The 27,971-nt window shown below is 42.8% G+C and overlaps 1 protein-coding gene across 4 annotated transcripts; it reads left to right on the top strand.

Annotated features, from left to right (window-relative positions):
* The first annotated feature begins 3 nt into the window (after positions 1 to 3).
* LOC142582643 (ras-related protein Rab-8A-like) lies at positions 4 to 27,971 on the top strand. Of its 4 annotated transcripts, none has more exons than XM_075692560.1 (8): positions 4 to 161; positions 667 to 727; positions 806 to 866; positions 932 to 1,009; positions 1,127 to 1,216; positions 2,491 to 2,604; positions 15,084 to 15,110; positions 21,832 to 27,971. In XM_075692560.1, exons 1-8 carry the CDS (start codon positions 38 to 40, stop codon positions 21,922 to 21,924), a joined length of 648 nt encoding a protein of 215 aa, XP_075548675.1. In that variant the 5' UTR covers positions 4 to 37; the 3' UTR covers positions 21,925 to 27,971. The 4 variants fall into 4 exon arrangements, with proteins under 4 accessions (XP_075548675.1, XP_075548674.1, XP_075548677.1 ...); XM_075692559.1 differs by having other exon boundaries at positions 2,491 to 2,607; XM_075692562.1 differs by lacking the exon at positions 15,084 to 15,110.

The raw sequence follows: 27,971 nt of genomic DNA, 5'->3' as shown, positions 1-27,971 counted from the left end.
GACGGCTTTCCCTTCTTTTCCGGTTTAGTTGCTTGACATGGCGAAATCGTACGATTTTTTGTTTAAGTTGCTTCTCATAGGAGATTCCGGAGTCGGCAAAACGTCTATTTTGTTCAGGTTTTCCGACAACAAGTTCGACGGAAGCTTCATATCGACAATAGGTAACCTGTCACTTACCCATTCATCTTAGGTCATATGCTCGAGATGTGTAGCTCACTAGTTCGTCCTCTATGCTTGCGGCTTTCGTCGCCTCCAGCATAAATATCCGTATTAAGGTATTAAATGGTTGTTAAATATTGATACTGATGATATATAATCACATTGCGATGCGCAGTTAAGCCGTAACAGCTGCTGAGTTTTATGCGTACGCGATGGCACGCAGTGGTGTTCGTGGCGGCCACTAATACCGTTACCTAATGCTTATGGCACGAAACATAGACTCTGTCCACGGTTACTCTGTCGATCAAGGGATCAGCTCAAAGTACGCATTGTTAAGATTATGACATCGCACAAAAACAAATGAAACAAGAAACTAATTCAGGGCTGTGGTGTTTATATAGTCGGGATGACCGATGTGGAGTTTGTTGACGTCAAATTTGTGACACTGGAAAACCAGTTTTTGTTTATTACGGCCTGCTAACGTGTGCGCCCTTGTTACAATTGCAGGAATCGATTTTAAAATACGGATTATCGAAATTGACGGGAAGAAAATCAAGCTGCAAATATGGTAATAGCATCTCCTCGCATCTAAGCCGCCGCTTGTCACTAGCCTCTGACAGTCCGCGTGTTTGTCTTGTGTTCTTAGGGACACGGCTGGCCAGGAGCGCTTCCGCACGATAACGACTGCCTACTACAGGGGGGCAATGGTGAGAATTGCGATAACATTGTTTCAAGTTTGTGTGTTAAACTTTTTCATTTCCGCCACATGCAGGGAATCATGCTCGTTTACGATGTCACAAAGGAAGCCACATTCGAAAACATAAAGACGTGGATCAGGAACACAGACGAGGCACGTTATTTGCAGTCTGCATCTTTTCTACCGAATGTTTCTGACGCGCAACTCTTTCTATTTTAACCAGAGTCACCTCGTTGAAATGTGATTTCGTTGGTTTGCTCATTCATGCAGCATGCGGCGGCAGACGTTGAAAAGATGATACTTGGAAACAAGTGTGACATGAACGAACTCAGACAAGTTTCGAAAGAGCGTGGAGAAAAGGTAATGTGGTGCTTAACTCTTTCTTCTTTATTAGAAGAGGTAACGATACCGAAATTACAGCTACTTATTTTTCCAAAGGACTGAAAGTTGGGCTAGTTGGTGTGGGTTCGTTCTGGTGTAATGGCACCGCAAAAAATAAACGAAGATAGATAAAGACATGCAGCACACAAGCAAGATAAAACTGTTACTGCGAATCACTGGGCACATTCATTTTCAAATTTCTTCCAGCATGTTGGTATGGTTCTTGCGATGCCCTGAATGGCACTTGTGACAGGTGTGGTTTTGATCACATGATTCTAAGCAGCGAGGACATATCTATGCATGTTTTTCCAAGGGCTCCAAAGTCATAAAGCCATTGCACACATTCTGATCTGCACATGGGTTGCATTGGCTTGTTAACGTGCTAGCATTAAGGGCCCCGTGTCGCAAAATATCTGATGTTGGCATTGGACATCGCTTGGCGAAAATCTGAACCACAACCACGCAGGTACTCTGCATGGCACAGAGGCATTACGAAACTAATTGAATTCCTCAAAGTAAAATGTGTACAAAAATTGTAATGTATGACCTGAACACAACGTACAGATATGATAGCATCGGAGTTTAATTTGAATATGCTAGAAACCATAATTCTGTTACATGGAAACTCAAACACAAACCCCTGTTGCAAGTGGCTCAGCCCGCTCGGTTCCTTGCAGCACCACCATCACACTCTCCTCCATGCAACTGCAAGAAAGCTGCAGTCGCCGGGAAGTGTGACAGGCAGTCAGAGATTGTTGAAATCTATCGCATTCCACTCTTAGAGGGGAAGCTTAAGCGTCCTCCAAGTTTTGCTCATGTGCTGTGAATATTCTGTTTCTACCACTAACACTCTTTTCACATGGGGTTTATGGTTCTCTTTGTAATCAGTTTGCGTCAAGCTCTTCTTGTGAAATTAAAGGATGAGGCATAATTGAGTACAGCAGGTTTGATGTCACGTATGCTTGAAAACTACGTAATGTTCAGTGTGTATTCGGCATACAGTCACCGTTGGATCATGCATACTCGAAAGTGCCCCTGTCACATGGCTATGAATTGGACAGATTCAAAAGCTGAAATTGCCATATAAAAATTTTTGGCCGTGGCTTATTGCTCATCGTGACCTGCGAATAGCAATTGCAAGCACATTGTCACAACAAAGAAAGTATGACTGAAATATTTATATCTGTAAAGCTTGTCTTTTGCCTTTTGTTAGTTTGTTACAAGGGGCCACAGCATTTTGCTCTTGCTTTCAGTTGGCAATAGAACACAACATCAAGTTCATGGAGACCAGTGCTGTGTCATCAATCAACGTGGAGGACGCCTTCTACACACTTGCAAGAGACATCAAAGAGAAAATGGAGCGAAAGGTGGTAAGAGTGCCTCTCCTTTGCAATTAGGAAATGGTTGGGGTCGTTTTGATCAGCAGAATATTAATTTGGATTCAAAAGGCAATTTTTGAGGAGTGTAGAACGGCAAGCCAGGCAAGTTCAATACTGTTCATATTGGCAACACAGCCCAACAAACAAGGAACACAAAATTGCAAACACAGGAGAGCCAATGACTCTCTGTACATCAGAGGTAAACTTGCTTAGTCACTAGGCTGTACTGCCATGAACATCTGGGGTCAATTTCTATTCCTGTACATGCTGCTCAGAGCATCCAGTTCTGCTTGAAAGGCTGCCTGTCTTATCCTTCGATCTTTCAAAGCACCCACCACTTTTTCTTTCTCACTGTTCTGCAAAAGTAAAGCTGGTGGCTACTGGGTGGATTTCTGTAGATTTCATGGCTAAGTAGTGCTTCTGGCAGAAAGTTGGTTACTGATATGTGCTGTGGCACAACTTCTTGGCAGAGATTGAGGCCATTGTGCCGGTACCATGGCCTCTGAGATTCGTGGTGCTGTGGAGGGTCACACTACACCGTCCAATGTTGATACCTTGGCACAATGATGGGTGGAGTATGTCAATCACGCTCCTGCGTGGGTGCAGTAGCACAGCTTCTAGTGCAGCTTGGAACGATAAAAAAGGGAGGAATGCAGGGATGGAAGTGCTGCACCGTGAAGGAAATCCCTGCCACATACTGCGTCAAATTGTCATTTATTGCTAGTATTGTGCCAGGCCTGCGCTGACAAGCACCTGCTGCGAAATGGAAATATTTTGCACATGCAAGAAGGGGGAACACATCCAGTCACCATCCTTCTTAACTCACCCTCGCGCACTTTCCATCACTGCTACAGCATATATGGCAAGCGGCCACCATCTTACTGCACTTGGACATCATAGGGAACCTCATGGCCACGTTGAAGCAGATGACAATTGCAGAAATTTGCCCGGAGTGTTCATATGTTATGTAATTTTGATGATGCACAATTGTGAGGGCACAGCTGCTCGATGTGCTTTTCTTGGAGTCGCCTGGTAGTATATCGACAAATGCATAAGGCGCATTTTATTACAAGGCAGCCTCGAAAACTGGAAATGGACGTAGTAACGGATGCACAAGTCACACAACACAGGCATTATTCAATTTATACCTGCGAGGACAATTGAAATAGTATCATTATTTCTGTTCCATTTGAATTTGTTCTGCTTAAGCGTGCTTTTGATCAACTACCAACTTGCTCAACTAGTAATTTCAATTGTAGGGATATATAGGGTCGATATAGTATGGCCGTTCAATTCTTTATTAAAATTGTGTAACTGCCAAACAGATAGTGCGCCATTGTCTTGCTTGGAACAGCCTAGAATACCATAAGCTGTGATTAGCATGAGCTTTCAGCACGTGAGCTTATCCTTGTGCATTATTATTAATGTGCGAGAATACAGCACTCGCGCCATATTAATAAAAAATTTGGCAGCTGTATATATTCTACTTGTTCAGCAGATTAAATGCTATAATAGATGAAACGTTTATCAGATGAAATGATAATTTGATGGTGGGGGAGGGGTAACTCTTTATTGAAATGCAGAATTAACTGTGAATCAGGATGAAGCTTGCACGTATCTTCATCCTCTTATATAATAACATTAAAATGGACCAGTCAGTTGAAAAAAATAGTCGCAGTTCTGCCCAAAGATGAAGCATCGATTGCGATAGCAAATTAGTTGATAGCTATGCGAAGTAAGGATAATAGCTTTATTGGTCATGTAAACTTCTAAATATTCACTTACTAAATTAGCAAGCACGGCATCATGCATACACAGGCAAACATGAACACATCTCACTCAATGACAACAGCAACTCGCTGTAAGAACGCTGGAGTGAGGAAGCACGGCAGCAGCAGAGAGTGAATTGACCTTCGTGCTGCCTCTTGCTTCAATGTGAAGTAGCCATTGAAAGCATAGTGCATATGAAGCTACCACCACTCGTCGGCGCACTTTGTCCGCATCACAGATCGCTTTCAAGATGTGGCTCCCGCTTGGCTGCACCGTATGCAGTAGCCGCAAAGTAGAACCCCCCCCCCCCCCCCCCCCCCCTACTCCCCTCAGTGCCTTGCATGCAACGGAAGATGGCACACTTCCTCCCCACTTTCTTCCCTTGTGCGTGCAAGATTGTGCTGCGATTGTGGGGTGACCCTTGCAAGTTTCACTCCCACATACAGCATATGGCACGCAGTGACGATGTTATTGTGCTTGGACTTTATACGGAACATCACAGCGACGACGATGACAATGGCAGAAGTGCACCTTGGGTGTCCACATAATTGCTAGCACAATAAAAATACTTGAATCTTAGTATAATACATATTGAATGCAATGTTTCAGAAAGTACTAACTTATACAGTGCTTCCTCTTTGCACTAGGGCAGTAAGTTACTGCTCCAATGCTTTCTTTTCTTGCTCCAAACAATTTTCCAACATTTTTCTGCTTCAAAAGACCCAAGTGCCACTTCCATCACTGGGAATGCCATGAGGGCAAGACAGCAGCAGCAGTTGGTTGCTTGTAACTCCACTGACACAGGGCGTGTTCAAAATGTTGAAGCGGAAGAGCTCTTTAATACCACAGCAGATACTCTCGGTCAGTCACTTTTGCAAATTTTTGTGTTACTCGGCACCGGAAGCATCATCGTCTGCGATGATGCTTTGAGATGATGATTCAGATGATGCATCTGAGACAGCGCACTCGCCACTGTGCAAGGCACACCGTCTCCCACAAATGCCAACACCTCTGGTGCCAAGCCACACAGAAGTGATCATCTGAGAATACGGCTTTTGGATACATTCCACACCTTTCATGAAAGGTGCCTGCTTTTATCAGTACCCATTTGATTCTTTCCAAGATATGAAACAGTGGTTACTCGAAACTTCTTGCCAGATTGAAATCTTTCCTGCCATGCTCCTATAACTATGGGACATTGGTTTGCACCTCATTGGTTTGCCCACTTTGACATAAGGGCATCTGGGATTGTTTTCTGTGAATTTTTACTTCACAGAGCACTGCCATATTTAGGAGGGTATTTGCTTAGCTGACTTGTGGTAGTACTATACAGATTTCACCAAAAGTTTCATGATCAGCCTTTAGCTGACTTGGTTAAAATTGTAATTAGACGCACTTAATTTTTCAAGCCATGGGTATTCCACTTTCGTGTCTCTTTTGTTCAATGCTATAAAAAGAAGAAAAAGAGATGCAACCTCCTATGATATTTGAAATGTGTGTACCACAAACACCACTAAAAGTCACTTACAGAACATGTACTGTGGCTGGGTGCTGCAGGGTTTCAAATTCAAAAACTGTACACACGTTATCACAGATGTGCCAAACTTTAGCCAGCCTTGGCCAGAGAAAACAGAATAGCGAAGAAAACAATTAAAATTAGCAAAAGAAATAGGTGCACTCTGAATGACTACGTCTGGTCATAAATATCCAGCGCAAGTAGAATTACACGAAATGGTAGTAAAGCATTACCTTGATAATTGAAGCTGATAATTGAAGATAGTTTGGTTTGATTACGCTTGCAAGAATAGCTTGCTTACAAGGAATTTAAAAGAAAACAGACAGGTTCCCCTCTCAGTAGAAGCTTCCTTGGAGCAGTGCACCATGAAATACTTTCCGATTTTAAGAGATGCTTGATTTTCACAATTTAGCACATGTGTAGTTATGCCCAAGTTGTGTTTGTGGAGTAACAAATGGACTCTTATGTGCAAAATTCAACGTAATTTTCTGATTTATGGCACTACTACAATACCTGATATACTGCTGTCAAAAGTAGCCAAAGAGAGTGCCTGAGTAGTTGAGGAGCTGATAGTCTTAGAATCAAAAAGCCGCAAATATAGCCAATTTGGCACAAAGTAGTTCATTTTGACGGTCCTGATCCTCAACGCTCATCTCCACGTTGTTTTGCACACAAGACAGATTCACACAACAGACCTGACCACCAATTCAGTCCACAATCGAGGCACCACCTGACTCACTAGCACAGAATTTCAAGTTATTTGAGCTGCTTGCAGCATGGTTCAATGTCATTTGTTCATGTGACACTGAATTGTCAATTATGTCATCAACTGAGCTTTCGTAGACAAGCATATGAAGTAAGCAGGGGACAGTATTGGCACCACCACTAAAACTGCAGAATCAATTGCCACTGATGCTTGAGGTTTCATTAATAACAAACTTGTATGTATTACTTGTAATCAATTGCATTATTTGGTAATATTGTAATTTGGCAATTATTTTGTTTACTCAATAGCCAATTACATGCAACAAGATACATTTTTGACAAAACGAGCTATAACAGGGAACATAACTTTGAGTACTTAAATGTGGCAGGAACTACAGTATCCAAAGAGATGAAAACATGTACATGGGTTACCTCCTTCCCACAATCAGTATCCTGCAGGTACGCCTAAATTACAGTGGCTACAAGGGGGAAGTGTGAGCAGCGCGCCGCTCGCCGTATGCGGTCCACTGAGGCCTTTGAGGAGGATCCGACAGGCGGCGCTCGACGACGTTTGCACGTCAGTCGATGGGCAAGGCGCGGTGGCATACGCTGGCGTGAGCTGTGCTGCACGTGTTTCTCTCGGCTTTGCCGGCAGTTGTGTGAGTTATTTCTTGTGCGCTGTATGTGTGGTGATGCCCAGAAAACAGAGCCACTGTTTTGTGCCTGGGTGCACTACTGGCTACAAATCGTGCAAGATGAAACTGTCGCTGTTTGGTGTACCCAAGAATGAACTGGCGTTGGCGCAGTGGCAGCGGGCTATACCGCGTGCTGACAAACAACTCGAGAAGAACTCTGCGGTGTGCGAGCTTCATTTCGACACAAGGTACATTTCAAGGTACTTTGAGCACACAGTGAATGGAGAGCTCGTCCGAATCGAAAGAAGCAGGCCTCTGTTGCTTCCTGGAGCTGTGCCCACGCTTTTCCCAAACCTACCAAAGTATTTATCGAAGCAACTGCCGCCTGACAGGAAGCGGCCCGCAAAGCCTGAACCCACAGCTCCAGCCAAGAAGAAATGTGCAGAAGACAGTGCCGTTTCTGTGAGTGTGGGCTTCGAGGAGGTTCCGTACTGCACAGCTTCGTTTCAGGACCTCACTTTACCGTCGTGTTCGTGGGGCATGCACACGTTGAACCCTTCGCCGTTGACTGTGGCTTACAGTGTGTGCAAACCAGGGAAGGATAAACGGGTCCTATATGCAAGCAAGCTGGTTGTGTTTTCACAAGAAGCGAACTGTGTGAAACAAGATGTTTTTTTAAAGGGAGTGCGCCAGTCGGGGCTGTCATCCACCGATCCTACATCTCTTTTGAAAGAGGTCGACAGCATGGAAGTCTGTGTTGGAGCCGGCACAGTCGATGAATTTCCGTTTGCGTTGGGAAGCAAGAAATTTCACTTTTTTGACGCAATCATTTCAAGCATAAAGTGTCGTGGTGTAGCGCATGACAGTAGGCCATGTGTGATGTGCAAGCATCTAAGAAAAGCTCTTTTGAACCAGCGATCAAAAAAGCGTCGTAGCCAGAATTCAGCTCCCAGACTCTCAAGGAAGAAAAAACTTCAAACGCAAACTGTTCGGCGACTCAAGGCCAAGTTGTCAGTCTACACACAAACCATCAAGGATCTTGAGAGGCAGAGTGTAGAACTGGAAGAGAGCGTCCTGGAAGACAGATTAAAAGCTCTTCCACCTAAGCAAAGGCTCGCGGTACTGCAGTGTTTTCAGGCAGCTCGTCGCAAATCACTGAGAGGGATGAAATACAACCCAGATTGGCTACTCGAGTGCATTATAATGCGCATGAAGAGTCCAAGACTCTACGAGCACGTCAGAAGAGAGGGAATACTAACACTCCCGAACAGAACCTGCTTGAAGACATATATGCGGAAGTATAAGAGCGGGTTTGGCTTCAACTCCCTTGTGCTTGCAGGGATTGGCAAGAAAACGAAGACCATGGATGAATTCAGGTGCCACGGTGGCCTGATAATAGATGAGATGAAACTGTCGGAGTGTTTCAGTGTAGTTGGAGGGGGAAAGATTGAGGGACTTGTGGACTTAGGAAAATTCACCCCCGAAAGTGAGAAACATGTGCCTTGTGATCACGGTCTAGTGGTCATGTTTCAACCTCTAAGCGGTTCTTGGCATCAAATACTTGGTGTTTTTGCCTCAAGGGGCAATGTGAAGGCAGCTCTGTTGTCGAAAATCGTCCTAGAAGCTGTGATTCTTGCCGAAAAAGCTGGCCTGAAGGTTGATTTTGTGACAGCTGATGGCGCTTCATGGAACCGCTCTATGTGGCGCATATTTGGAATATCTGGTTCCTCGAGCTGTGTGAAGTCGTCGGTTGCTCATCCTGTTGATAAAGAAAGACGTCTTTTTTTTATGTCAGATTTTCCCCACTTGATAAAATGCGTAAGGAACGGTTTCCTGAAGTGCTTCTACAAAACTCCGGATGGTGCTGCCTACATTGAGCACATCAGGGTGGCACACGAGGAAGATAAATGTGCAGTCACCCTCAAGGTCATGCCAAAAATTAGTGCATGCCACGTGAAGCCCAATAATTTTGAGAAAATGAGGGTGAACTTAGCATTCCAACTTTTCAGCTCAGAAGTCGTTCGTGGCCTTTTCTTTTACAAGAATGAAATTCAAAGGAATTGGGGTGACCCAGCAGCAACTGAGGCATTTGTCAGCACAATGGCCAAGCTAATAGAGGCGATGACAGCACGTATTCCATCCGAAGCTCTAAGACTTGGGTCCATTCAAGAGAAAAACATCAAAGATTTCATCGAGTACCTTAACAAATGGGAAAGATCCTTGGCACCTTCCAGAGTAGGTTTTTTGTCAGCAAGCACAGCTGAAGGACTGAGGGTTACCCTCCATGCAACATTAGATCTGTTAAAGTATGTCCATGACAAGCTTGGGTACAAGTACTTGCTGACAAGCCGCCTTTGTCAGGATAGCCTGGAAAAACTGTTTGGCGTCATACGTCAGTTTTCCGGCTGTAATGACCACCCCAACGCAACCCAGTTCCTCATCACTGTTAATTGCCTAAGTTTTTATAACTTAGTGAAAGCGCCGAGCAGCGGAAACTGTGAAGGAGGCACCCTGCAGTTTTTGCTGGGTGAGAAGGAAGCAGGCGGTGAAGTGGATGAACTTCTTGACAGAGGACAGATAGAAGATGCTTCACAAAGGCTCCAGAAATCTGAGCTTCTCTCTGACCATGTGTACAATGAAAAAACGAGCGACAGCCGCCTGGTGTTTTACATTGCAGGGTATGTTGCACGAAAGACCATCCTGAAAACTCACTGCAAAGACTGTTTTGATCAGCTTCTCGTGAATCCGGAGAATGCTAACAAAGAACTCTCGACATTTACCAAATTTTGTGACAAAGGTGGTCTGCTCTACCCATCCCACGAACTTTTCTCGTTTGTAGAGGCGTTAGAACTCACCTTTTCTATGTGGTTTAGCAACAACCAACTGCACTATGACAGCCTTGATCAGCTGACATGCTGTCTCAGGAAGAACAATGTCTTGATTGGCTGTGAACTTCATGGGCTGAGTATTACCAACCACATCACCAAGTTTTTCCTGCTAACACGCCTTCATTTCTACATGAAATCCCTTAACAAAGAGAGGGAATCATCGCGGGAAAAAAAGAAGCACTTGAAACTGAGGCGGGTTACCTAAGGACTGTTTGGAAGAGGTTTCACTCCCAAGTACCAGGAAATCATTTTATTTTGCCGCTACCAGAGCAGCTTAGCAAAATAAAGCTTTATTCAGAAATTTTGCGCATTTGAACATGTGGTGCTTTGTCCGAGTACAGCAGAAATCAACCCGTCGCGAAATAATCTACGCTGTTGGGCGATCCAACATGGAAACGGTAAGTCTGCTTTCTCTTGACATTCTGCTCAATTTGGAATTAACTCAGTAATATTTCCGGCTCTCTTGTACAACCAAGTGTCCAGCAGAACCGATTTCTGTAATATAGTGAGAGCCATGGAAACATGACGAAAGAAAAACTGCGTCCGCCGCGTATAAAACACGCGTTTACCAACGCTGCAGCCGAAGAATCTGACGTGTATGCGCGCTGCAGCGCCATCTGCCCCTTTCCTTCCAAAGCGCTTCGCCTGCCCGGGCGCGCTCCTCACACTTCCCCCTTGTAGCCACTGTACCTAAATCGCCTGAACATGGCAGGCTTGCAGATTTGCATACCTCTCTTGGAAGTCTGACCCCTGAGCTTCTCACTTGTAATAAATGTTTTTCTTTCTTCCCTGTGAGGCAGTAAGAGCTGCTGCTCAATTCATCTTCACGTAATGACTTCTGGGACTTAGACAGAAGACTTTGGTGAATACTAAACGCTTATGTTTCTCTTTGTTTGATATGTGGAACTCATATGCACCTTTTCTTGCGATTTAGCGCCAAACATGTGTGCTGTCTGTGTTCTTTTATCCCGTTTCTGACGCACTATGCATTTTATCTCAATCATGATATATCAACACGCCCAACTTGCAACTGTAGCACAGAAAAATCATTTTTAAGGCTGAATAATATGCAGCTTTATATTAAATTACATTACAGAGTCAGCATCATTTTTGTCAATGCGAATATTTGCTGGCATATGTTATAATTAGTTGTTTAGGTCTAAATAGCAAAGGAGCAAAAGGCGCCATTAGCAGGCCCACCAGGTGGTAGCCGACAAATTAACATGGCACCTCTATGGCTTGATAATAATTGCCACTTCAGACATTTCTGCCAGGGAGTCACCCATAGATTTTTTTAGCTTTTCACTGACTTTACCAGAAGCACGTTCCCAAGCTCCAGCAACAATGAAGTGCTGTGCTTCATAAAGGACACACAACCGAGCATCGACTGTGGCATTACCGCATTTACTTGCGTAATGATCGCACTCACGTAATGATTGCATCCCTGAATTTTGTCGTTAAAATTCAATTTTTTTTCTTTCCCGTGTAATGGTAGCACCCTGAACTTGTCGCAGCGATATGCCGTGTGCCAAGTCTAGCTTATGATGATCGCGCTTACCATCTGTTGAATGCTACGCGAACGACTCTTGAAGACATACCAAGCGGTCTGCACGCACCCAACATTCTTAAGCAGGTGCCCCATTTCATTCCATTCATCACTTTCCGCACTTCCATGAAAAAAGAAGCTACAACCAAACCTGCCTCAGCTTTCTTATTTGTAGGCTTCATAATGGTTTCAACAACAACGTAAAGGGCGCCCTTCGATTCTTCTCGTCTGCACTCATGGGCACGCAAGAAATGGTGAGCGGCAACGATAGTGGCCACGTTTACACTTATACGTTAGAAGTGTACCCTATTTATACACCGACGCTTGTAACGCAGCTAAGATATTCGCCCACCCTTAGCGGAAACGTGCCGTATTAGGATAGCAGTGAAGACGAATGCCGCAGTTTCCGCAGCATGCCCACCATGTGTTTCTATGTCACTGGCAGCTGCGCATGCCCATTTGTTTCTGTCCCCTCAAAGGGGACATGGCTATGTTATTGTCGCATACTTGCCGATATTAACGATATTATTCATTACTGATACGGAAGAAACTGTTTCAATGCGCATAATGTGCTCACGAGAAGAAAAATAATCTCGTTCGGCTTGCTCCGCAGGCCGCCACTTTTGTTTTGGTGTCCCACACTGACAGCGGCAGCCACCTGCTTGTCATCCCGCAGCAAATGTGGAATGAAAAAAGGAAAACTTTTCTTTTTGTGGGAAATTTAACCCACGTAATGATCGCGCTCCTGAATTTGCGTCAATTTTTTAAACGAAAAAGTGTGATCATTATGTGATTAAATATGGTAAGTAACCACAATCTTGTCAGCAAGGTGCTCGTGCGTTACAACACAGCCCTTTACTCCAGCGTACACATCTACAGAGTATTCAGTGTCACTGCACATGTCTTCTCAAGCATACATGGGAAGACTACCGAATAAAATTTTGAAAAGCAATTCTTAGTGAAATTGAACAAAGTTTGAAGGGCTGTAGAGGATGCATTAAAAGAGCCAGGCCAGCCCATTCTATTTACTGTGTTTTTTTCAATGCTAATAAAAATACGGAGGAAAGTAACATGAAATTAATCTATTACTTTGTAATAATTGCTGAATTACCTTTTAATGGGCAGTAATCACTAACTTCACTAAGAATTGTTTTTCAAAATTTTATTCAGTAATCTTTCCTCGTTTACCTGTGAAGACATTTGCAGCGGCGCTGAAAGCTCTCAAAATGTGTGCACTAGAGATAAGGGTCTGTTGTGTGGTAATTGTAATGAAAAAAAATTTTTGAAAGTAGTAATTGTAATTGGTTAATTTTTTCTGTAATGTGTACAAGTTTGATTAATCATTCTTAAATAATGAATTACCCACTGATTGTTATAAGTTTGACCTACTTATTAGGTATTCCTGCGGGTCATTGGTGCTAGCTTTTGACATTGCCCTGCTCTGACTGTTGAGAGTTATATGCCACCCAGAAAAGCATGAAAACTGAGATACTAGCACAGTGAAGGAATGAACTGCACAATTAAATGAGTGACATCTTTTCTCATATAGTTTCCTATTTTATGATTTTCTCGGCCAGTAGGTCATTGTAATTAGGACCAACTGCTGGGCAACTAAGTGCGTGATCTACTGAATGAAAACCAGTGAAAAAGATTCATGCGTGACAGACAAGTGTGCAGGATTGCTACTGGGCACGTCGGCACTATTCTTTACATGTTGCACACATTTATTGTGTGTAGCAATTGTTCATTTAACGCTTTCCTTGAGCACGCGCCTTTTGTGTGATACGTATGCACTTTATTAATGATGGTTTAGCTTTAGGCACAACACACAAGCAGCAGCAGCCAATCTGGAACAGCCAAGGCTAACAAGCAACACATTTTTTTATATCACAGTAAGTCCAGTACGTTTTTCAGCGACTTTGCTGGTGGATACCTCGCCTGCTTTGGGAACTTGTTGCTATCAACTTGCTCGAAAGAAGCTTCTCTCTTGCACCCTTTCACCATAGGAAAACTTCTAAGAGGAGGTCCGGAGGCCGACAAGCGAAAGTTTTTTGCAAGCAGCATTTTTCTTAAAAAGCCCCTCACCAGGTTCCACAGCAAATTTTTATTATACTCTGGAAGTTGTTACGCCTCCTTTAGGGAGCGTTCTGCCATAAAAATATTTTCAAACCGGCTCTTTAATAGCCAAAATAAAAATATTCCAGTGCTGCGAACCCATGATTTCAGGAGGCGAGCTCCACTGCCAAGCAAGACACTCTCTCCACTCGCCCCGTCTAGCCTCAGCAAGCAAAATTCCTTTCCTGTGTTTTCCCATACCGGACCTCGAGGATCACGTGACACATAAGTCATGGGTGCCACCTTCATTTTTTTTTCTCCTCTCTTGCGGCGCGGCGCACTTCCACTGACGGCATCGCGCGCGAGCTGTTGTGATCGTCTAGTTTCACGCAGCACACGATTTTGTGCACTGTACACGAGGACATGTGACTAGCAGTATAAGTTTCTGCTACACAAATACTGAGGCAGACACAAGCGAATCACGAAGTATGATCCCACACTGGAACACGGTAAAAAATTACATATTTTCGGTGTCTGCACGCACGACTGCACGATGTGGGAACAAGCAGACGAAACGGAAGTACATCTCTCTCGCTGCGATGCCAAGTAAAACAAAAACGTGCAGACATTTGGTTTGTGTGTTTTATTATTTCTCTAAGCTGTAATCCGTCTATTCAAGCAACATATTACACAAATAACAGATGTTGCCTTGAATAATTCTCGAACACATGTGTCGCTACAAGCAACGTCACAGTGCAAACATGTATACATAAACACACTAGCATGTGTACATCATCCTCCGGGTTGGAGCGGAGCTGCTGTGAGGAGAAGGAAAACGGCATTCGGATTGAATTTTCAGATCTTTCCGCGACACGTAACAATGTAATACTTTGCAGGCACAATAATTATTGTGCTGTGTGTGCTCTGAGCTTGTTAGCTCAATATGGCCAGACCTGGTGAGGGGCCCTTTAAAACTTGAATCATAAAACAATCCTAAATCCTTTAAGTTTACAAGAGATGTGGGAGATTTGGCAGGTATGCGTCCATCAATCATACTTTGTACTGATTGTCTGTTTTTGCTGGCTTTCTTCTTAGTAGACTAGGTCATGTCTTAATGCTGAACAACACTGCAAGATTCTGCGGACTATAATATATTGTATAAAGCCTGCCTTTTTTTATACCTTTATGCATTGCTGCAAGGCGGAAAAAAGTAGTCACCGTGTGTGTGCTCTCCTACCTGTACACTGTGACTTTTGGCAAAACCTGTCTATTCTCTGTCAATATCCCTGTTCACTTTGTGATTCAAGATTGTCCATTACCTCCTTTTCTCTTCTGCCTCATTTCAACCCTAGCTGGGTTCCATGATGGGAGCACATAAGGTAAATACTCCTCTCACACGAGTGAGCATCGGGACTAACAGCCTGTTGTGCCACAGTCGTCTGCCTTGCTACGCACAGCATGAATACTAGGTGGTAGCAACAATGTGAAGCATGTCTATTTAGTAATACCCCTCGCTTTGTGCTCCTTGCTCTTTCTGTTGTAGCCAAGATAAGAGTACTGAAGCATATTGCGTAGCTTTTAAGTAGCATCGATGGCAATTAGAGCAACAACAGCAGTAGGTCGGTGTCTTATGCGGTGTGACTGATAATTTCAAAGAAATCCGGGGAGATATGTGCTGCTTTCAGTTCACAATCTGTAGGCGATGCTGTCATGAACATGCGAGCCAAATATATAATCCCTGTGCATGCAGCAGGGAGTCCACAATCGTGCATAAAATAATATTGCTCTCCTGCTGCTTTCGAGGTCCTCTCTATTATGCCCAACCTATAACATCATAGATCTGCGCTACAGCCCATAGATGACAGCCATTTGGTGGTTGTTCACAATCGTGAATCACTCCTGAGTGAACACTCGCACATTCAGTGTTTTAGCAAATAGGGAAGCAGTGGTTGTTTGTGCGTCCTGCCCGTTCTGTCACCACTCCTTTGTTGCTCTTCGGCACTTCTATCCGATACCAACTTCAAAGGGTGGCTACAAGTGCATTGTGGAAAAGAAAATAAGAAAGAAATAAAGGAGCAACAGGGCATTGCTATTGGTACTGCCCTGAGGAATGGGGAAAGTAGACATTGTGCAATTTATATTTCTTTTATTACTGGATCCCTTTTCAAAGATGTCTGTGGCAATGTATTAATTGAAAAGTGTAATATTTATTGCAGTGTGTTCTGAGTTTTGAAGAAAAACTGTTGGCAGGGCCTCTTTAACTAATTTCTTTTTGCTTTAAAGTGATAGCTTTCTTTGGCTCTTCCCCTTGCTTTGAGGTCTGTATGTCTCTAGCTGTTTGTGGCCAACTTGAGACACTAGATGCCCCTAGTTACCGCTAGAATAAATAAAACAAATAAAAATGCTGTAGCCATATAACCCGCATATATTGCATGTCATATAGGAAGGCGTGGCATATAGCATACATATACCTAAATGTGTATGGAACCTCACACTGATGACAACGGCAAAAATTTATTTTGAGTGTCCATATAATTGCCATCACAATAAAATGTTCACTGATTGGTTTCAAACCCTGACCCGCCAGCAGCTATGGTGTTGTGCTGCTAAGCACGACGAGGTCGCAGGATCAAATCCTGGCTGCAGAATTCATATTTTGATGGGGACGAAAGGCAAAAACGCCTGTCTATGGTGCATTAGGTGCCCGTAAAAGATCTTCAAGTGGTCAAAATTAATGCGCAGTTCCATGCTATCGCACACCTTGTAAGGGTCATTCACACCAGCGACTGACAGTGGTCGCATTGCAACCAACTTGGTCGCAAAGCGGCCAGTCGCAAATGGTCACTTTTCTTGAAAGGTGACTGTTTTGGGCCAGTCGCTTGCTGTTCGATTTTTCAGCCACATGACCGTAGTTGCAGAACTGCTAAACCAACCAGCGCCGTGTATAAAGTTATGCTAGCATGTGTTTTCATCCGCGTCCTGTGCTGCACCAAATACCAAGTCCAAGCCACCATGGCAGATTACAGGAATGTAATTGGTGTCTTGCTTCGTGATGCTAGGCCACAGCAGTTCCAGCAATGTGTCGATTGTGCGCGGTAGCATGCGCAGGAAGCTAAACAACGGCAAAAGAATGCGCATAAATGATGCGCCGATTCCCATGCAACACGAACTAGAAATTACAACTTACTTTCGATAATACTCCTAGCTATGCGTGCGGAGTTCGGGCAGGAGGCGGCTAGCATGGCCGGCTACTTATCGTAAACAGAGGCACCGGCGCACGCACTAGCGTTGCTTTTTCTTCAGAGGCTTCCGCGCTGCCACAGCTGATACCACGGCAGAGCATGGCTGTTACCGGAATACGAAACCAGCAAAGTGCGCGCGAACTGCGTAGATCCCTATAGAGTTCTCGCTGAAAACTATTTTAATAATCTCCAGGAATGCAACCTGCAGGTCGGGCACAGTCGGGCTTGCTGGTGTGAGCTTCGGTCACGTTACTCGCTTTTTGGTCACCAGTTGCAAGTGGTCATGCAATCTCCCTAAGTCGTCGGTGTGATTGAGCCTATAATCAAGCCGGTGTGAGCTTCGGTCACCTTACTCGCTTTTTGGTCACCAGTTGCAAGTGGTCATGCAATCTCCCTAAGTCGTCGGTGTGATTGAGCCTATAATCAGATCATGGCATTGACATGTAAAACCGCGCAATTGAATTTTCTGTTTGTTTGAACCTAGTCCCCTATCACAGAAGCCTGGTTCTCTAACCATTAGACCGTGGATGCAAGCCTGAAAAGGTGAAATAATTTCGTGCAAGTCAGCGCTTGAGGCATTTGGTGCATAAGACATGCCACAGAGCAACAGTTATAAAATGTGAGCGAGCGCATCATCTAGCTGACAACGAAGAAAGAAGTTACGGGTTGCATTTGCGCCTGAAATTTACTGCATGTCCTCTCATCATACTGTGGTGCTTTGGCATGTTTCTACAAAGTCAAACGTTGTGTCTTGTAATTGCGCACAATTTAATGCTGGATAAAGGTATCGCTTTCTCTGCAAGGTCCACTATGCTTGCTGAGGTACATGTTTGTCGCTGACATCTGCAGTGCGTCTCTTGTCATAATGCACAAGCAATTGCCTACAAAGATAACGCGAAGTTGAATCTGCCAGGATATTTTTGGCTTATGACTACCTCATGCACTTTAACACAGCAAAGAGCAGCGAGGGGTGATCAGTGAGCAGCGCACCTTTTGCCTTCAATGAAGAAGGCAAGGGCCTTGCACAAGATCTTGCAAGTTGAGAGGTGAGGCACGGGGTGTTTTGAAAGAGAGAGACAGGGAATGTGCAAGGTTGGTGGCCGAGTGCGGCAGTGGCCGACTGTTCGTCATCAAATAACTATACCTTGGGACTCATGCCAACTAATCTTCCATAATGCCAGCGAGAATGAGAAGTGTGTCAGGTTTTGTCACTGCGTTGACTAGCTAAACTAAGAATTTAGTCTCTTATGCTTAGATGCACGCCTATTTCGTTATAGGCTGTTTACGGATAGAAATGTAAGTACCCGTGCTCATAACACTCATGCCTGCAGCAGCAAATAGAGAGTACCTATCACTGGAGTACCAGGCCAAATAAACAGAATGTAGCAACACATCCAGTTGACTTATTTGTAGTTTCACACTTAGTTTATTGAAAATATGAAATCAGTGCAGTTCTCTGCATCACCTGAGCGTGCAAATTGTGGGCAGAGCAGGCACATTGAGAAGTTATGATAAATCTTTCTATTTGTGTCTAGTAACGCTGAAAACAAAATTGATTGGCCAGTTGGTCTCTGTTTTATCTCTGAAGGAATGAGTGATACCCACAGCTGCAGTGCATTTATCTTTTTTTTTTCATGGTTTAAGATTAGTCACTTGGAGACAGTTTTGTATGTGCTGAATTGTGAATTGTGTGAAAAGCATGCCGTGCTACTGCATGCTTGCTTTCCTACAAGCTCTGTTGAAAAGTAGCTCACAGGCATGAAGCTTCAATACAGTATTTTAGCATAGCGTTAGCATACTGCCATTCCAATACTGATGCTAGCTGCCATAACAGCACAAGTGCAGAGTTTACCAGGCTCCCAGTATTTGCCGCTACAGTGCTGGCGTATACGTAACTAGACAAATCATCAGCAAATCAATGTTAAATGCTGTGGCGCCCTCTGATAGGTAGAAATAAATACATTTATGCAGCTCTGTGCTGTTCTCTTAGGCCCAACAGTGTTGACACAAACAGCTGATCTCAAAAATAATGACAGAACATTCCTAATAATTTGTTCTCAGCCCGATATGAGACTAAGCAGAGGCTGCTTCTACCATTTATTTCTTGCAGTCAGGATGGAGAGCAGGTAATGAGAGCAAATTAGAATTGAAGCAGTCAGCTTGGGCATTGCCATGTTGTTTTGCAATTACGATAACCAATGGAAGCCATCTGGCAAACTCTGGATGGTAGCTGTAGATGGCAAATTTCACGCAGGCATAGCAGCTAGTATTGGAAATAGTATGACATAACACTGTGCTAAAACTGTCCAGTAGTTTTCTTCCTTTAGCCAATTTATACTGTGCTCTGCAAAAAAAGAAAGAAAGAGCATGCTACAAGTGGTTCACTGGCATTTTGTTCTCACAATAACCAAGCATGTCTATGTAAACTGTGATCGGTTAAGTGTGCTGTCATTGAGTGTTCATTCTACATTAGGTCGCTCTTGTGTCCCCATTTAGTGACTGCTATTCTGATAAATTATTTGGCAGGGCACCTATGCTCTGAAAATAGTGTAGTCGACTGTCATTAATTAGTCCACTATAGGACCGTCCCATTCAGTAGTGTACCCCATGGTGTCTTCAAAATTTTGGATTGTACCACATTTTAAAGGGATTGTTGAAAAATATTGTTTGACTTTGTAGTGTCATTTTTCTGAATTGAGAAAGTTTTCTCAAGTCGTTTGTGTGACATAGGTAGTGCAGGAAACATCGGGTAAACATTAACAACAGTCTACATTTGTAAGAAATGAAATTTGTGCTTCCTTATCTATGAGGAATACCGTGAGAAACTTTGCTGTGAACTCAGTATTTTGCAATTTTATTCCCTACTGAAATATTGGAACAATTTGAGTACACATTTCGTGGACAGCCAGTGCCCAGAGTTTCATTTGTGTAATAGCACAAATAGTTCTCAGGACAAGTTTTTGTCTGAACAGTATATATGGAGTTGGTGAAAATTGCAGAAATATGTGTTTGCAAAGACCAAGCTGTTTCGAGTGCCTCGTTGGTCTTTGGGGTAGAAATAATGTTGGTGGCAGCATCACCACAACTGCTTAATTTCAAATTATCCAGCCATCTCTGTGGCCAACAGATTTTCCATGTAAGAACAGCAATGTATTAGCTTTTAGCTCAATACTCAATAGGGTCTAAAAACTATTTAGCCCCTTCTGCATTTTTTAGGAGCTCTGCTTGTCGATTTCGCATTAGTACAGTTTATTTCATGCGATTATGCCTGGTTTTTGTTGCTTCAGACAAGCAAGGTTTTTCACTGTCAGTTTGACATTTTGATCACAGACGGCAGCAGTTTCGTATTTGCCACCAATGAATGTGTTGCAAATAGGTGTGACATGAATGTTCAACATCCAAAAAAAGAAAGAAAGCTGTGGCTTTCTTTCTAGAACTTTCTAGAAGCATTGCTAGAACTGCAGCATGATATGTGCTGCAGTTCTAGCAATGCTTAATTGCAGTATTGCTTTTAGTATGTAGTGCTAATGTATCTACTGTAGTAATGTTTTACTTTGTAATGTTTTCGCTGGAGAAGTTTGTTGAAACTAGTGTGCACCTACATGTTCTGCTAGCAGGGTTCATTGCCAACTATGTGATGTACATACACATTTTGCGGTAGGTAGTGTTGAGTACTTAGTATAGTTTCCTTGCATGTGCAATTTGGCATGATGCACATCTCTGTCATGTCGCCTCGCATCATATATTTCAAAGGAGACCTTTATCTTCTGCACGTATGGCATGGCCTACTTGCATGCTACTTGGACGAGCCCCTTTTTTTCTCATTTGGGTCTAGTGACTGTTAGAATTTTAGTATTATTGAGATTTTTTCACGTAAGAATGTATAGGTACCCATTGTGGTTCTCCTAACAAGTCTGAATTAAGTAAATTTTGTATTTACAAGTGTTTAGTCGATAGAAGTCGTGTATGTTGAGTTGCATCACTTGTACAAGTTAAGGCAAATTCATGGACTCGTATTGTGATGAACTAGCAGCATTCAAAGCATAGTCTAAAAGTTCATGCAGGTTTCTGTAGAAAATGTTTGCATACAGAATGAGAAAGTGCTGTGCCTTTTTGAGTGGATTTCCTGTGGCACCTTACTGTGATCTTCCATTGCATAGCTGTTATTTCTGCAAGTTAGCGTTCTGTGATGTTAGTCCTCACAAGTTTACATGAAAGAAACTTGGCTGCTGGAAATGCTTTTAAGGAGTGGGTTGCAACCATACTTTAGATCTAAGTACGTCATCCACATTTGCTTAGATGAGTTACATTATGTAACATTAAGTGTAGTTTGCTGGCAATGTTGAAAAGTTGCAATCTTGAAAAGAATTGCGAGGGTCATACCTTGAAAGGGGAGCCTGTCTATGTACAGACACCTAGTTACTGAACTTAAGATGCTTTTGCTAGACACCCCTGAATTGAAAGCAGCTCTGCATTGATATGCACAGCTGGCGAGGGCTTTAAGCATGAAGTGCTTATGTTAGCAGCATCAAGCAGATTCACAGGATCCTGCAGAGCCTCATGAAACACCTCTCGTCACTTTTGTCATCGGGTAGCAACCATGATACAAAAGCTTCCATGAAAGGAAGATGATGTCTGCCTTTTGCGTTCTTTTATCATATGGCATGTTTTTGTGGCTTAGGATATGTAGCAACTCTTCCTGTGGCATGTAATAACGTAGAACAGTGGAAATTGTGCTTCAATGAATAAGCATGCAGTCAAACATTTGACATCTCGATTCTATGGCTGGCTCTCACAACCATATAAGAGGGTATGCTTTAAAAAATGTGCTAATGTTCATTGGCACCCTCTCTTCCAGGCGGCTCGGGCGCAGCCAAAGCCAGCAGGCCCTCACCTACACGCTGCTGAACCTGTGCGAAAGAGGACCCGGTTCACGTGCACTCTCCTATGATGTCTGTAGACTGTGAAGCACAAGTAGTGCAGTGACTCGTACCAGTGCCTAAAAAGGGTGCCTGCCAGCTGCAGAATCCAGTCTTCAACCGCCACACTTTGGCATGACCGACATTTCTTTGTGGGCTGGCATCATGTGATGCCCCTGGCTTGTTGCTCCTAGGCTCTTCATGTCTGTCTCTCCCAGAGGCGTACACACCGCACATCGCTGCACGTGCGGTCACAGAGGCATATATACACAAACACCTCTTGTTCTGACCACACTGAATGCAAAAGGTGCCCCCCCCCCCCCCCCCCCGGTCTTATAAACTCTTATGTGAACGGCAATCAAAGAGAAGGTGCACTTTGTCTTCCACGTATTTTTTCGCTCTGTACAGTAAGGCGCTAATCACATCGGCATACTAATTGCAGTTAAACCTGAGTTGCACTCTAGTTACACATGCATGACTAATTATGGTTAAGCTGAACCTAAGTTTTGGCCTACAGCTGTTATGAAAAGTTACACGGAAAGCGTAATTGCAGTTAATTAGTTAATAGCCATGCGAGGTATGTTAGGTTTTCCATGTAAGTGAATGTAACTGCTGCAATTGGTAAGAGAAGTTTCGCTGAGCTGCAGTTAGTGAGCAAACTCAATTAGGGTATTGCAGCCTACTCTAGTTGTGCTCAATCGCTACAAAATTTTGACCACATTTACTGTGGTTAATGATTCAAACAATTAAGTTTTTGTAACTAGGCATAACTAGACTGGGCCGCAACTAAACCCCGTATTCAGAAATGTGAAAGCCACAACTCGACTTAATCCAAGTCCTGCTCAATATAATGGCTGATGTCAACATGTCCAAGACACTCAATGTGTTTCCTTGGGTGCAATCACATCAAGCGATATCTTGAACCAGACTTGACCAAGTCGTCCTGGCTTCAAGTTAAGGCGCATTTGTGAATATGGAGGTAAGACCTGGCTTAACTGCAATTAGTGTGCCCATATAACTAAGGTATAAGCGATGTGTTTTCCTTGTTTTTCCTGCATCTTGATTTTACTCCCTGTTCAAGGGTGAGTGCCTCTGTTATGAAAGGGTCTCATTTGTTGTGCTGATGTATCGATTTGAGACATAATGTACTTGTGCTGTGGCCTTGAGCTGAATGTTGTCAGGTTTTCAGCGGCTGTAGGAACCTTAACAGGGTGCGTTGAGAGTTACAAGGGATAATAACTCCTTATGTGTACAGCGTAATTGATGTCCAGGTTGTTGTCTTTTTTCATCTTGTTCTGCCAATCTCGTCCTTTTGTGACTGCATTGTTTTGTGGCTACTGGTTCCATTCACATCCCTTTCTTTCTTTCTTTTTCTTGAAGGCAGTGCACGAAATTTGCCTGCATCTTTTCGAGAGGAATTTTTATGCCTAAAAGACAAGTACGCTTTTTTATCTTGTATGTACCCAGATTAGTGTGACATTACCAGCAAAAACAAGACGTCACCATTGCCAACATTTTCCACCTAAGTGCTATCGTGGACAAACAAAACGCTGACAGCAAAGTTTAAAACATTGAACATCTCTCGTAGGTAATGAATACAAAAGTGCAGTTTCACTCCACTGCATATCCACTAGCCAACGATTTCGTCCAGAACTGAACGTATGGTATAAAATTGGTCTGACGTCGCTTGAAGCGGTGAAAACCAGTAATGGAAAAACCTGCTTTAGTTAAACTTGTTCACATTTCATTTGTCCATGATAGTGCAAGCCTGCAAATACCTGACTTTTTGTCAGTCGCTTGATGTATTCAGAATGCTGTTTATTCAAATTTGCAATTTCTTTGTACATGTTCTCTATCCTGATCCTGCCTTTCAATGGGCCAGAAATTTTTACTTTTTACTTGATGCTTTCTTTTTCTAAGTTGAGTGGTGCTGCTGAAGTTGCACAATATACTTTGCAGCTGCGATTTCATATGCTATACACATATACTCAAAGTCCTTTTTTTCTCCTACTCATTGGTGTGTGCAAACGCAGCAGTTCTATACACTCAAGTTTGTGATCACTCTTCCTCTTATCACACCACCAAATGCTCCTCTACCACATTGATTGTGCTAACTTTCATCATCACCTCTGATGCTTGACTGATGTTATTATGCACTCACTTTATGTTATAAATGCATCTGAAGCAGCAAGTTTTGCTTATGGGGCTTTTTTTAATTTCAATGGAGGGATGCGAGGTGCGGAGATTGCAGTCTTTCAGCATATTTTGGTGATATGGGCTCATGTCAAACACTGGCATCATGTGTCCATCTTTCATGTCGTAGATTTGACATATGATGTTCTCACTCTGAATTATACTTAACATCAACATCAATACTGGGTAAAAAAATGGCTCTTTGTACAAAAAAAAAAATAAATAACGTACACGTTATTGCATCAAATGCAAAACACACTGCAGTCGAACCTTGCTATGATGAAGTCACATCCAACACTAAGATACCTTCGCTATAGCCCCTATTTGTTACAAGCGTATATTCGTTACGTGCTAATTTGGCAATAAACATTTACAATTTACTTTATTATGTCCAATAATTTGTCATTTCTGTGTTCGTTATATCAGGGTTCGACTGAATTATAGTAACATTGTGTCTTGTGCATTGCTGCAACAAGTGCTGTGTTGGCGTAAGGCAGTTGTTAATTGTAAATTAGTCTGGTCAAGCACGTAGGTGATATCCAGATTCTTAGAAATTGTTGCAAAAGCCTTTAAGTAGCAAGACAATTCAGTTTGTGGTTTAGATCATCTGTCACATGCACATAGTGAGTCACAAGCTGGCAATAACAGCTTTAATGCCAGGAAATTTCTGCTGCAGGTATAGCTGGGACAAGGCGCCATCTCCTCAGGTGCTGTTTGGGAGTATCATACACTTATTCACTGCCTCCATTTAGTTGGCTATCCACAGTCTATTTCTATTGCTGAAGGCAAATTAATTGTCATATACAATTTGGCTTTGCCCTAGAGCTCCATTTCACAGCGGTGTTATAATTGTATGCAGACAGTCCACTACCTTTGCTGTAGCATTCTCTGCTGATGTTCATGAATTGAGTTCAATTTCACCTGCCTGCTGGCAGTCAACCAGTAGAACACCTTTGCAATGCTGTGCCTGTTGTAAATGCCTACCATTCCGGTAGTCAGTTGTGGGACACAAACATCGTAGCACATGTAAACATCGTAGTGCTGTGATAGACAATCTCAACTGCAAGTTTAAACTTTGAAATGTGCATGCAAACTTTGGGCACAAAAACCTTTTCCCCCCTCACTAACCTGTTTCTTTTCATAGTTGTCACGCAGTACGTGCTTTATTTGCGCCAATATGACAGTCGGAATCCACTTGACAATGAGAATGAAGATCCTAACTTGAGTTTATGGTGGGAGCAATTTGTAAAGAAATCTCTACTTGGTGTCGTCCGAGAATCAGCCATTGTCATTGTAGCTTGTACACTACATTGCACTTTTTACATTAAATTGGTGCCCTGCCATTGGCTGTGATCGTACAGGTGGAGGTAGCCTTGCAAATTCATCAGCTGACAAGGTTTTTTTGTATTATTAAATTTATTCTTCCGGGCTTGTATAGGACTGTAGTCTACTTGCTAGACTAGTTGCATTGTAAAACATTCCTTTACATACACCATTTGATACTGTTTGAATACAAACATGCTGCACTGTTCAGACACGCGTTCTGGTTTCTTTATATATGACATTTTGCACATTACAGTGCACACATTAAGATAAGGATATCATATGTGTGGAACATAGGCCTTAGTCGGTAACGGGTGCCTAAAAATTTGTCACGTAATGCTGTGCATTTTTCATGGCTTGCAGCTGTCACCAGCCAGTATAGGTTAGTGTACAGTAGACTCGCAAGAATTCAAACTTAAGTTATTCAAAATCCAGATGATTAAAAAAATTAGGCTCACTTTTCCATGTTTTCAGTGGTCCTTGAAGCCACCTTTAAGTCAAACAAGGCAGTCATTGATTTTGGTTAATTCATACCTTCTTTTACTTTCTAGGGGTTATAAAAGCATTCATTAATGTGAATGGCCTAAACATGCCCTTGTCTGATATTCAGGTTGCTGTGTATCTTAACTGGAGACACTACAGATTGATGTCCTTGACCCCAGTTGCCACAGAAAGTGATGAAGTCTTGCGTACCTCTTTTCAGACATGACCATGTATGTCCATGTACACCCGCGATCAAAAGTATATGGCAAGGGTACTGACAAAAAAGTAAAAACAAATTTCTTGTAACACAGACTGACAACGTGCAACTGACAATTGGACTGCAATCTTTGCAATGTCCGATCTAAACTGCAGTCTTCAGTGTTATGTTACATGTTTAGGCATCGAGGAAGTTCGGTCTCTGTCGAAAATCTGGTCCACATACTTTTGATCATTGGTGTACCTGTAAATTTAGTATGTCATAATTCTGTTGTGTAAAGAATTTGTGGTCCACAGAAGTTTGAATTAAAACGAGTTGACTGTAGTTGTGTTCCAAGAAAAAGCTGTCACAAGTGCTAAGCGTCCTAACATTTGTAATTGCTGCAAACCTAGGAAAGCAGTCTAACATGCGAGCACTTATGTGGGCAGAGAGTGTATTTAAGCAATCTGCTACCTACTCTCTAGCATATTGTGTAATATGAACTGTTTACCAGGTTTCTGAAGTCAAGCCAATTTTAGTGAAGGTACTTACGTTGTCATCATATCCTGAAGCCCCAAAGTTCCTCTAAATGTTCCTATGTATAGTGAACAGCACAGAACTGTAAAATGTGCGAGTACTTGCATAGCATGAATTCTGTTTTAGAGACTTGTTTTGTTGCGACTTCACACAAATTAATCAGGCGATAAAAAAAAAACTCCAAGCCAACTTTCACTGGAGGTACTTGCACCTCTCTTGAATGTTTTTAGAAACGAACAGAATGCATAAGCTTTTAGAAACTGCCTGCTTGTTATGATGTGGTCATTCTATCATGTGTGTCTCAAAACCCTGATGTAGCAGCTGAAACCCTGTGGTTGGCTGGGTAGCCCAAATCACCAAGTGATATGTTCCCCATGAAAAGAGCCGAGACACTTAGCCGAGGTGCAATGAAACAGCAGCCAGCAATCTGATTTGGGACGTCAAAACCCATAATTGAACCCTATCTATTTGCTATGTATTGGCTGCACATTTGTAATTGTTGCTTAAAGGGAAGCTGAAGAACTTCAGAATCGAGCATTGCCAAAAGAAGTTCTTAGTCTGCCAGTTTGCAAGATGCACATCGTGTATGCTGCCGCGAAGAAAAATGTGTTCATAGACTTGTAAAACAAAAACAGATGTTTAATTAGAATATGTACCTGCTGCTTTTGGTAGCTCTGTGATGGTGATGTCAACACCAGCATCCACGCTATATGGGCCAGTAGAGCCTACAGTATATCCCAACATAGAATTATTATTCACAATCTTGGTGCTGCCCTTCTCATGGGTATTATGAGGAAGAACTTTGCCGTGGGAGTGCGCTGTTAAATCAACAAACCACAGCGAATTTCATCATGCACTGGCTTTATGCTTAGAGAAAACTTTTTTTTTGCAGAGTGTAAGGTAGGTTCGGCTTTCCTTTAATTAAGCAACGTGAAATGGTGATTGTGGAACAGTTTCTAAACAACCCTACCGGTACGTGAGACAACTGGCAACATGAGAGCGCGCGTTTCTAAACAAAGTTGTTGTTACAGTCAGAAGCAGAAATCCCAGTGTTACTTGTGACATATAACTTGCCTTAATCAGTTGTCATGCTATTGACGGCACACACTATACTGACACTTTTGGTAAATGGCAATCTTAAAAAAAAGGAATTGCTATTTTGGTCATTCTTTGGGATGGGCTGCGCATCTTCTTAGTCAGTCAACAGTATTGAATGATCCTGGTCAGATGCATGTGCTTGTTAGTTGTATACAATTATGTGATTGTGAGGAAATGTCAAAATGCACAGGGATGATGAAAAGCATGTGATACTGGTCCCTTCCAATAAATGTTTTTTTTTTTCTTTAA

Source organism: Dermacentor variabilis, chromosome 5 (assembly GCF_050947875.1).
Source record: "Dermacentor variabilis isolate Ectoservices chromosome 5, ASM5094787v1, whole genome shotgun sequence".
NCBI lineage: Eukaryota > Metazoa > Arthropoda > Arachnida > Ixodida > Ixodidae > Dermacentor > Dermacentor variabilis.
Note: the sequence above shows the minus strand (reverse complement) of the source record. Positions and strands in the feature narration are given on the sequence as shown.

What these genes read in the sequence shown, in the direction of transcription:
- LOC142582643 (XM_075692559.1), top strand. Translation starts at nt 38, where the DNA reads ATGGCGAAATCGTACGATTTTTTGTTTAAGTTGCTTCTCATAGGAGAT. An exon ending in AAGCTTCATATCGACAATAG is followed by an intron (nt 162 to 666) that starts GTAACCTGTCAC and finishes TTACAATTGCAG; the next exon opens with GAATCGATTTTAAAATACGG. An exon ending in AAAATCAAGCTGCAAATATG is followed by an intron (nt 728 to 805) that starts GTAATAGCATCT and finishes TTGTGTTCTTAG; the next exon opens with GGACACGGCTGGCCAGGAGC.